At 49.8% G+C, this 10,953-nt stretch overlaps 1 protein-coding gene across 1 annotated transcript in view; it reads right to left on the bottom strand.

The window, feature by feature from the left end:
• Nucleotides 1-1,015: 1,015 nt before the first annotated feature.
• Dnaaf5 (dynein axonemal assembly factor 5) overlaps nucleotides 1,016-10,953 on the bottom strand; it is a 38,950-nt gene continuing 29,012 nt past the window's right edge. Inside the window, exons 11-13 of the mRNA XM_076923433.1 lie at nucleotides 5,925-6,081; nucleotides 2,997-3,188; nucleotides 1,016-2,025 (exon numbers count right to left, since the gene is read on the bottom strand). Of these exons, the coding sequence (XP_076779548.1) occupies nucleotides 1,889-2,025; nucleotides 2,997-3,188; nucleotides 5,925-6,081 (486 nt within the window). The 3' untranslated portion in view covers nucleotides 1,016-1,888. The remainder of the gene's footprint in view (nucleotides 2,026-2,996; nucleotides 3,189-5,924; nucleotides 6,082-10,953) is intronic.

Below are 10,953 nucleotides of genomic sequence, written 5' to 3'. Positions count from 1 at the left end.
GTGATGGTGGTTAAAAGTGCTTGCCCCAAATCCATGGTGGAGACAGCAGGCTCCTCAAAGTGGTCTGCCTTGATGGAGATGGTTCTGTGGTGTGTGCCTGTCACCCAACTGCCCACTCTAACTTCAGATCAATAAAGCTGCTACAAATAACCACCAACTCTACGGGACTCACCTCTCAGATCTGACACAGCCATTCTGTTTAGAGCAATGGGAAACATACCCACACCATGAGCAATGTATCCACAATGGCTTTAGAGTGCAGCTGGAGCCCTAGCAACAGCTGAACCGGAAGGTCCATAAAGCCTCAAATACTTACTGGATATCTCTTTTCAAAGATGCTGATCTAGGGGTGGAGGGAGGTAACTCCTGCCTTAAATAAGTGAGGGGCTGGGGGCATGGCTCAGGGGTAGAACACATTTGTAAAGTCTTAAGTTCAATACTCAGTAACACAAAATAAGTAAAGAAAATAAAATGCAGGGTCTCGCACCAACAAGATGGCTTAGCAGGCCAAGGTGCTTGCTGCCAATCCTGTCAACTTGAGTTCAATCCCCAGGACCCACACGGTAGAAGGCGAGAACTGACTCCTTCAGGTCCGACTTCCACATGTACACTGTAGCCTATGTGCCCTCTCCAACAAACAAAGGACTGTAATAGATAAAACAAACAGGTAAACAGTCTTCCAAACAGCTGACAGAGCTTCAGGCAGCAAGGATACTATAGATGGACAGAATGCAGCTTCAGTCACTGGGCCAGGGACTCTGAGGCCAACCTTCACCCACCTGGATGCCCAGCCAGACTCAGGACCATGCTGGGAGGCCCTGGTGATGGCTGGGCCTTATTCGGTCCTCCAGCTACCTCATGTCAGAATGCAGATCATAGGCAGTGATGATTGTCACTAGAGGGCCCATGGAGTCCATGGCCAGCATCCCTCAGGCTGGACTAGCCTGACACCAACATACAGAGACAAGAGTTGTCTGTAGTGTAATCAGTCAGATCATTCAGATGGCCACACAAATAACTATAATAAATAATTTAATTCCATAAATGCAAAGCAGAAATGTTAAAATTTGTTGGAAAACCACAACCCCCCCCCCCCCACTGTCTCAACAAAAATATTGGCTGCTGATAACAACCACTTAGAAGTCTTTTTAGGCACTTGGTGGAAAAAACACTGGGGCATGACCACCTTACTGACTGCTGGTTTCCTATCCTTTACCCATGGGCATCACTAATACTGAGAAACAGAAACACCAGGATGCTGCACCCACAATGCAAGACATTCCAGTGTATTTAAAATCTGGGAGGAGCCGGGTGGTAGTGGTGCAGGCTTTTAATCCCAGTATGGGAAGGAAGAGGTATGTGGGTCTCTGAGAATTTAAGGCCAGACTGGTCTACAGAGTGAGTTTCAGAACAGCCAAAGCCTCATAGAGAAACCCTGTGTCAAAAACCAAAAAAATTGGGAGAAACTTTATCAGTGAGTCAAGACGGGAAATTGTCCTCAGCACAGGATGATGGGACAGAGCCCAAAGTGGATGGCTGTTGTTTTTACATTTGCTTTGGCTTTCCTGCAATGTGAAGAGCATCATGGTGAATCTGAAAGCAGCCCAGGACCCCTTGGGGCTTGTGATAAAAACACTACGTTCAAGCAGCTAACTGGGAAGCTGGCATGGCTGGGGGCATTTAACTTTAATTTTAGTTTTCTGAGGCCTCTGTGAAAAGTAGGTACGCTACAAAATCCCAGAATCTGCTTAGGAAAAACAGAAGCTAATTCTCAAGCACCATCTGGTGGCTGGTGGGGTCCCACAGGTGCCAGGCCTGCGGACATGGCTGTCTTAACTGCGAGGTCTCCAGGACACCATTGTCTCCCTGCAGTGGCTGATGCACACGGTCACCGAGCGGCAGCCATGCTCTGCATGTGCTGCAGCAGCTGCTCGCAGTAGGCAGCGGAGCGATGCTTGTGGACGACGGCCTCTGTCTCCCGCACCAACACATCTGGAAACAGGACGCTGCCCTCCTTGAGGACTTCTAGAAGAGAGCACAGAACGCTGAATCCAGCAGTGGTGGGCTGGGAGCCCACCTCAACTTTACAGAGCTGGCAGTTTTTCTCTCTGGCTGCTGGGTAGATCCTACAGGGTTGAAACCACCTTCCTAATGTATGCAAAACTCTAGGGGAAACCTTTGAGGTTTTTCTCCTTCTACCACACGGGTCCTGGGGATTGAACTTAGGTTTCCACCCTTGACAGCAAGTGCCTTTGTCTGCTGAGCCATCTCACTGGCCCTGCAGGGTGTTTTATTATGAACAAACAAATGGCACATCTCTTCCAGCAGGTGCTGAAGCCAAGAAGCCGAAGGGAGTCTTCAGTGTAGCCGGAGTCTTCCCTCACCCCTGCAATGACGACCCCACTCTTCTTCCCTCAGTCGGCAGTAGCATCCAGGCGTCCTTCCTGCATCATGCTACGCCATTTGTAACAGTGTTCTTATTATTTCTAGACCTCCTGTGTGTGTGTGTGTAGGTCAGAGGTCAGGGCTCGAGTGACTTCCTCTACTATTCTCCACCATTTTTTGAGAGTGTAAAGGTTATCTGTTGCCAAGTCTGATACCCCGAGTTCCATCCCTGGAATCCAAATGCTGGAGGGAGAGAACTAACTGCCTCTTGCAAGCTGTCCTCTGATCTCCATGTGCACCATGCTTGGCACACAAGCCCACATACATACACATAAAGTAAATATAAATATAAAAAGTGGGGGCTGGAGAGATGGCTCAGCAGTTAAGAGCACTGGCTGCTCTTCCAGAGGTCCTGGATTTGACTCTCCTATCACATGGCAGCTCACAACCACCTCGAGGGTATCTAATGCCCTCTTCCGGCCTTCATGGCTATTGCACGCATGCAATACACAGACATGCACAGGCAAACACTCACACGCCTAGTCTCAACTAACTTTTTTTTTTTTTTTTAATAGTAACTCAGGGCAGACTGTGGGCCCTGGAGAGCTCACCTAGGACAGTGTCTTGGATGGCACTTTCTGGGTCATCCAGGTGGACCAGCAGCTCCCTGTACAGGAACTGAACACTGCTCTGATAGGCAGATTTCCCCTCCGAGCTCTCTATGCACTTCAGCCAGGTGAGCAAGGCGGAAGCAGCTGCCATCCTCACTTCATTGGAGACATCATCTAGGCGCTTCAAGAGCTCTGTGGGGAGAGGGAGAGGCGTGAGGGCCTTTGCTCTAAGGGCCCAAGAACCCACCTCAGAAGAGGAGACCCTTTAGCACTGTGCACCTTCAATGATGGCCCTCACTCCCCTAAAGCCGTTCAGTCCCAATAGCCCCGAGACCCCTAAGAAGACCTAGATCCACACCAGACAACAGCACGCAGCTGGCCTTCCTCACAACTGCTGTAGGCTCAGAACCTGAGGCCAGTAACCCGGCCATGGGGTCAGCCTTGGTTTGTTTCTGTGGGAATTCCTTCACCGGGTTGCCTGCAGCCAAAACCAAATCTATCCTTCCTGACAAGGAGAAACTTTTTTCCCCCCTCAAGATAAGGTTTCTCTGTGTAGCCCTGGTTATCCTAGAACTTGCTCCATAAACCAGGCTGGCCTTGAACTCAGAGATCCACCTATCTCTGTCTCCCAAGTCCTGGGATTAAAAGAGTGCACCACCACCACCTGACATAAGCAGAAACTTTTAAAGTAATGGGTAGAGTTTCATTAAACTTAGGCTTGCCCACAAAATATATAAACAGAACAGAACAGAACAGAACCACCCAGCCTTCTGTGAAGCCAGGCACTTTGTGGCAGCACACAGCTTCAATACGAGCACCTGAGAAGCTGAAGAAGGAGGACTGTCATAAGTTTGAGGCCCAGTTAGGCTAGACAGAGGTCTAAACCATTGTGGGCTAAACCTATCTTAACTGCCCAAAGGGGATAAGAAGCAATCTCTGGAACCTACTTTTATACTATGAACCTTCTGGAAAATACGCAAGTGGGTAACAGTTGAGTGTTGGTTGGGAAGGCTGTCTCTCATCTGTACCTGAAAGATGAGTTTATGTTGCAAGACACCTTTGATCATGAGCAGGCTGGGCCTGGTTTACTGAAGGCATGAACAACATCACTACACACACAGAGTGCACAGGCTTTAGGACAGGGACCTGCTGGAAGGACTCATGGGGGTACCCAGGACTTCCCAGCATGCTTGGCTCTGGCTGCTTCTTGCTCACATTCTTTGGACAGGCACAGAAGGAAACCATCTACACCTCAGAATGACAGAGAACTGAATCCGAGTCAAGAGAGCAAGGCTGGCTGAGGCGTAAAACCTGCGCACAAAGACTCGCCCATCCCAGGCTTGAGGGCACCCAGACCAATTCTGGAATCACATGGAGCTGATGCTCACTGGGGCTAACTTGCAAGGATGAACAGGCTGTGGCAGCTGACACTGCCCTTTGTGAGCAACCTCTTCCCCCCACCCCCCACCCCGTTCAGAGTTGGCCTTGGGTGGGTACGTATACCCAGCCTGGGTCACCCTTCCAACAGCCTTCTCTGTGCACTAAGAAGCAGCAATGTGTCGAAGCGCTGTGCTTGCCATAACCACAGAGCAGGAGGTGTGCCCAATGTGTGCACTGTCCCACTGGCACTCCCTCCAAAGTAGGAAGCCACCAGCCCTGGCAGTCGGCAGCATGCATTAGCCAAACTTGCTAAGAAGTAGAGCCATACAGGCTGTGGATGGAAATGAGAACAAAGCAACCAGAAACACAACGCGAGAGGCCAGCGGGAGAGGCCGGCAGAGCCTGTGGGGTTTTCTGGTAGAGGCTTGTCCCACCTCAGCGTTCTGTTCTGTAGGCCTGAGAATCCGAGTCTGCCTTCAACCCTGGTCTCTTCTGAAGCCACCCTCAGTCTCTGGAGAAATACACCTTGATTCCTCCTGTCAGAGGCTGTGTTAGGGAGCCAAAGGCCTTCAGTGCACTCATTCTCCTTCAGCCATTTCAGAGTTTATTTAATGCACTTGGGAGGCTTTTCATTTAAAAGATGATCTCACTGCTTAGCCCTGGCTGGCCTTGAACTCAGGGATCTGCTTGCTTCTGCCTCGGAAGTGCTAGGATTAAAGGCACACATTAGCATGCCTAGCCTAGGACTTTTTGTTCTTTTTGAGAGAGGGGCTCGTGAAGCTAAGGTTGTCCTTGAACTCAAGTCTCTTGCCTTCACCTCCAAAGTGCTAGGATTACAGTTTTGTGCCGCCGCACTTGTCTTTCTTGTTTGAGACTGGGTCTCACTGTATAGACCTGGTTGGCTTGAAATTTTGTATGTGGCCTGCCTAAGATTTGCAATACCCACCCCCCCACGTCTGCCTCTCAGATGGTGAGATTGGAGCAGTATGCAAGAATGGCCAGGTCTTAACTTGCTTCTAAAGGATGTTACTGTTTTAGCTTTTTGACAATAGCAAGCCATTCTAAATAAGAATTATAAGGGGTTTGTCCTCAACCCTCTAGTGTCACCTTCCTGAAGACCGTCCATCAGCTACCACAGTGTGTTGGGAGCTGTGTCAAGGATGGATCTGTCCCTCTGTGCCCAGTGTTCTGCTCCTAACAGATGTCTCCTATCTCCCCTCCGGGTCACCGTGTGGGATCCTGTTGGCTGTGACAGCCTCATTATCTGCTTGTTCAGGCTGGTAGACAGGCAGTGCAGCGGTCTCCACCATGCCCTACCACCCCGGTTCCAGGTAGACTGCTCTCTCTAGCAATGGCAGATAGAAACCTTATGTGTTTTTTTTTTTTTTTTTTTTTTTTTTTTTTTTTTTGTGGTGGCATATGGATACACAGTACCAACTTAAATCAGGAGTCAAAAGAAATATTCTCTTATGTCTGACTACAAAAGAAGTTACTAAATAACGTGGTGCATGTGTGCTGTGTGTGTGTGTTGTGTGTCTGGTGTCTCACCAGGATAGACCTTGAGGAACTTCTCTGGCTCCATGGTATCCCCTGAGTTCCTGAGGAACAGGCTGATGATACGGCAGGAGATCAGGCGTGTGGTCTGGGAGTCGTCCTCCAGCGTGGCCAGCACTTGTGGCATCAGGGTCTCCTGTGCCTCTTGCACCTGCAGGCCACAAATGGGTGTGAGGAACATGGGACCACCAATGCTGTCAGACCGTATCAGCGCCCCCTGCCAGGCAATGCAGCTCGGAACGCTACGTCAAATCACACCTACAAGTACACTTGAATCTTCTTGGTTTTGTTTTTAATAACACAAGTTTTGCTACTTTCCATGTGTATGTACGTGGGTGTGCAGGTGTACATGTGTAGAGGACAATCTGCAAGAGTCAGTCCTCTCCCTTCACCACACGGCTCCTGGGGAGCACATGTAGGCTCTCGGCTTGATGGCCAGTGCCCTCATTTGCTGAGTCACCTTTAGGCCCCTGAGTCACTTTGTTTGTTTTTCCCAGTCGAGGTTTCTCTGTGTAGCCCTGGCTGTCCTGGAACTCATCCTGTAGACCAGGCTGGCCTCACACTCAGAGCTCCGCCTGCCTCTGCCTCCTGAGCGCTGGAATTACAGGCTACCGACTTTAGTGTGGTGCTGCCACCACCAGGCACAGGCACTGGGTCACTTATTACTGGCTAAGAGTACTACGGGATAGGCCAGGCCACACAAGGCAAGCAGACCATATGAATTACAGTTAGCTCACCTGTCATCCCAGCACTTCAAGGGCAGGCTCAGCTAAACAGGGAGTTCTAGGACAGCCTGGCCTACAGAAAACCATCCCAAGGGGGGGTGGGGTGGGGGCAGATCAACCAACTAACAAAAAAAAAACCATGAGGGGCTTGGAGAAAGGCTCAGATGGTAAAGAGCTTGCAAGAATCAAACTCAACCCATGTACAAGCTAGGTGTGTGGTACACATCTATATTCCCAATGCCGGGGAAGCAGAAAACTAGAATCCCTATGGTCTGATGGTTAGCCAGTACCAGGCCAGTGAGAGACCCTCTGTAAACCACGGTGGACAGCATGTGAGGCATGCCTTCTGATGCTGTCTTAGTCAGGCAGGCTGTCGCTACAGTGAAACATCATAACCAAGCAATTGTGGGAAGGGGCTATTTGGCTTACATATCCCGAATCATAGTCTGCTGAGGGAGGCCAAGACAGGAACTCAAATCCTGCGGCAACCTAGATGCGTGGAGTGGCCATGGAGGAGCGTGGTAGATAGCCCTGGTCTGGAATTTTGATGCTAATTCTACTTCCCTGGGAGAAGCTACAGATGAGTTGTGAATCAGTATACAGGAGACTTTGTGAACCTTCTGCCCACCTTAATTTGTAAAATAAAGGCTAGAGCTGGTGATTGGGCAGTAGAAGAGGTAGGTGGAGCTAGGAGTTGAGAGGAGGCAGGAACAAGAGAAGAAGGAGGAGGAGAAGAGAGGAGACACGGATGTCTGCGTGTCTCTAGCAGCCTAAGGTTAGGTTAGGTAATTGGGTTAGCAATTCTAATTATGTGGGCATCTGGTGTATTGAGTATTTGCTGATATATAAATCCATTAGATAATCTTTGAGTATTAAGAGTCTTCATTCTGCCAGGTACCACAAGGATGGCGGATATTGTCTGGGGTTTAGCAGAGCACTGAGGGTGGCAGAGTTGGTCCAAGGGCCATGCTTAGAGCCATGGACGCCATGGAGCTGACGGGTGGAGGCAGCAGCCACGCCAACGTCTCGTGGGTCCTTGGTCCGTGCTGTTAGAGCAAGAACATGGATGGCAGAGGCCAGGAGCTAGCCGGACGCCCGCTTGCCTGCTTTTTCTAATACCTACCGCTACAAAGGAGTACTGCTTACTGGCTTGCTCAGTCTGCTTTGGTTTAGAACCCAGGGCCAGCAGCCCAGGGGTATTCCCAACCACAATGTACTGGCCCTCTCACATCAATCACAGATTAAGAAAATGTCCTACAGGCTTGCCTGCTTACAGATGGATTTTCTCAATTGCAGTTTCCCCCTCTTCGGAGAACCTCAGCCTGTGTTATGCTGACATAAAACTAGCCAGAATATCCAAAAGTTAATTCTGGCATTCATGAACACACACACACACACACACACACACACACACACACACACCAAAGATACCATTAAAACAAAAGAACCATTTGCTCTACTAAAATAAAATTTGAAGTGTAGGCAGTTCTCCAGGGGTGCGTGTAATAGAAAAGAGGCAGGGAATGATGGTAGCCGCAGAGCTGTCACAGGGAATTTAGTTTTGTTTTGAAAGTAGGAAAAGCTAGGCAGAGCCCTGTCACATCCTAGTGAGCACTGGAAGCTAAGGCAGGACATTCATAGTTCAGTCAGCTTGGACTACAGAGGAAGTTCAAAGACAGCTGAGGAATCTTACTGAGATCCTGTCTCAAAATGAAAAGTAAAATCAGCTAGGAATACAGAGTAGCCACAGAACCCCTGCCTAGAATCCCCCAGTGAAGGGCTGGGGTGTGGCTCAGTGGTAGAGCCCCTGCCTAGAATCCCCCAGTGAGGGGCTGGGGTGTGGCTCAGTGGTAGAGCCCCTGACTAGAATCCCCCAGTGAGGGGCTGGGGCATGGCTCAGTGGTAGAGCCCTGCCTAGAATCCCCCAGTGAGGGGCTGGGGTGTGGCTCAGTGGTAGAGCACCTCCCTTCTAGTAAAGGGTCTGGAGCTGTGGTGGTTCAGTGATAGACTAGCTACAGAGAACCCCTAGGGAGGGGCTAGGGTGTGGCTCAAATGCAGAGCACTTGCCTAGCATGTAATGAGGGCGGGCCTGGGAGAGAAACTACATTTAGATGCACATATAAGGCTTCACAGGACAGGAGAATGAGGGCTGGGTGAGCCAGAGAAAGGCTCCCAGGTCTGTAAGCAGCCTAAGCAGGGCTCTTGTGGTCAACAGGAGGAGTCACCTTTGCTGAGGAGGTAAAAGGGATGGGGAGGGTAGGCGGTGCCAGTGAAGAGACACTGATGGGGACCTCAGTGTGGCAGCATGCCCCGGGCTGGGGGCCTGGTGAGTTATGCCTGTACTGCCACCTAGTGGATGCCTCTGTGCCACTTTCCAGGAAAGCAGAAGGGCTTCTGGAAATGGACCTTCTCATGGAGCAACAGTGGGTGGACACAGGATGATGGCTGACCAGGTAGGGTACCAGTGGGAAGATGGAGGGAGAAGCAGCTGGGGGGACCTTGAGGAGGGCATCCATGTCAGGAGGGAAGGGATCACAACACTAAGGGAGGGTTCTGCCTGCAGCTTTGCTGTTCTAGGAACAGAAATACTGCATTCTCTATGAGCAAATGTTCTCTTTGCTCAGATTCTAAACTTCAGATCATCTTAACCATATCTGTTTTAATTTGGTCAGTCGAGTTCCTCAGATCCTACTACCTATGTACGGCACACTGTAGAATGCAACGTGAGAGTTAGGTAACAACCTTCTGCTGTCAGCAGGGGGCGCTCACATGCTGTGAGCGGATGACACAGGAATCACGCAGAAGCAGAAGCATCAGTTTTCTGTAGTTTCACAGTCTTCTGGCTCACTTCACTAGCTGTACTTATAGCAATGCAGGCCCTGGCCTGCCATCCTCAGCCATTTCATCTCTGTGTGGTAAGAATGGAGCCCAGAGATATCCCCCATTGTAAGCTTGGAATTTTGTGAAGAGTATTCAGTAGAAACTGACTTAGGAGGCCAGCATCTAGCCGAGAACTTGCTTTGCTACTATCATCTTGTGCGCAGTTGCAGCAGACATAATGCATACGTGCTTATGGAGGCCAGGAATTGATACCAGACATCTTCCATTATCATTCTCCACCACACACACACACACACACACACACACACACACACACACACACACGCACACGCACACTCACACAATTTTCTAGCCTTCAGAGTCCAGAAGAGGGCATCAGATCCTCTGGAGTTGTGAGCCAGCAGACATAGATGCTCTGAAGCTCTGGGCCATCTCTCCAGTCACCACCTTATATGTTGACACAGGGTCTCTCACTAAATCAGAGCTTGCTGGCTGGCATTTACTGGCTGCTCAGTGAACTCTGTTCTTACAATGCTAGTTGCTAGTCACCCATGTGACCAGGCCTGGACTTTTTTTTTTTTTTTTTTAACATGGATGCTGGGGATCCAAACTCAGGTGCTGGTGCTGGCATGTCACCTCCTCAGCCCCAATACTATAACTGCCTAAGTATGTAAATTATGTAACAGTGCCTGGTGGCCGGGGGGGGGGGGGGGGGCACAGCTCCCACTGCAGACACCATGCTGAGGGCTAAACTTGGAAAATCCTATTTTTCATGCTAGCCATAAGAATCAAAGGAACATTTTAGATAGCTAAGCAGAGCGTTAGGTGATGGATTAAGATTCATACTCAAGTTGTGATTCTGAGATCTGTTGCTAACCACCAACATCAGTGCTGTCCAACACCACAGCCACAAGCCACAAGCTGGGAGCACTGGGCTGTGGCAGTCAGAGTGGCATCATACTTCACTGCAGCTGTAAAGTACTAAAGTACATTTGACTCTGAAGACTCAGTATAAAACAAACAACAGGAAATGTCTCAAGACCTGTAAAAGAGCAGCTCCCAGCTGGAAATGTCTCGGTCATGCTACAGTAAGAACGTGGATTAGGGAGGAACGTAAAGAATCTTTACTAGGTTTGTGTGACGGTTAGAGCTAGCTGTCAACCTGCTAGGACCTTGAGTACCATCTTGACTAGGCTAGCTGACATGTGGACAGGACTCATTCCTGGGCTTGAGGTTCTGAGTATATAAAATGAGAGACTGAGCTGGGCAGCAGCCTGCATTCACTGCTGTCTGCTCCTGTTTGAGACAGGTCTCACTATATAACCGTGGCTGGCGTGGAACTGGCTATGTGGTCCAGGTTGGCTTCAAACTCAAAAATCTACCTGCCTCTACCTCCCAATTAAAGGCACTGTGGATGTCATGTGACCTGCTGTCCCAGCTCCTGCTGCCGAGACTTC

Source organism: Arvicanthis niloticus, chromosome 24, assembly GCF_011762505.2.
Source record: "Arvicanthis niloticus isolate mArvNil1 chromosome 24, mArvNil1.pat.X, whole genome shotgun sequence".
NCBI classification, from domain to species: domain Eukaryota; kingdom Metazoa; phylum Chordata; class Mammalia; order Rodentia; family Muridae; genus Arvicanthis; species Arvicanthis niloticus.
Note: the sequence above shows the minus strand (reverse complement) of the source record. Positions and strands in the feature narration are given on the sequence as shown.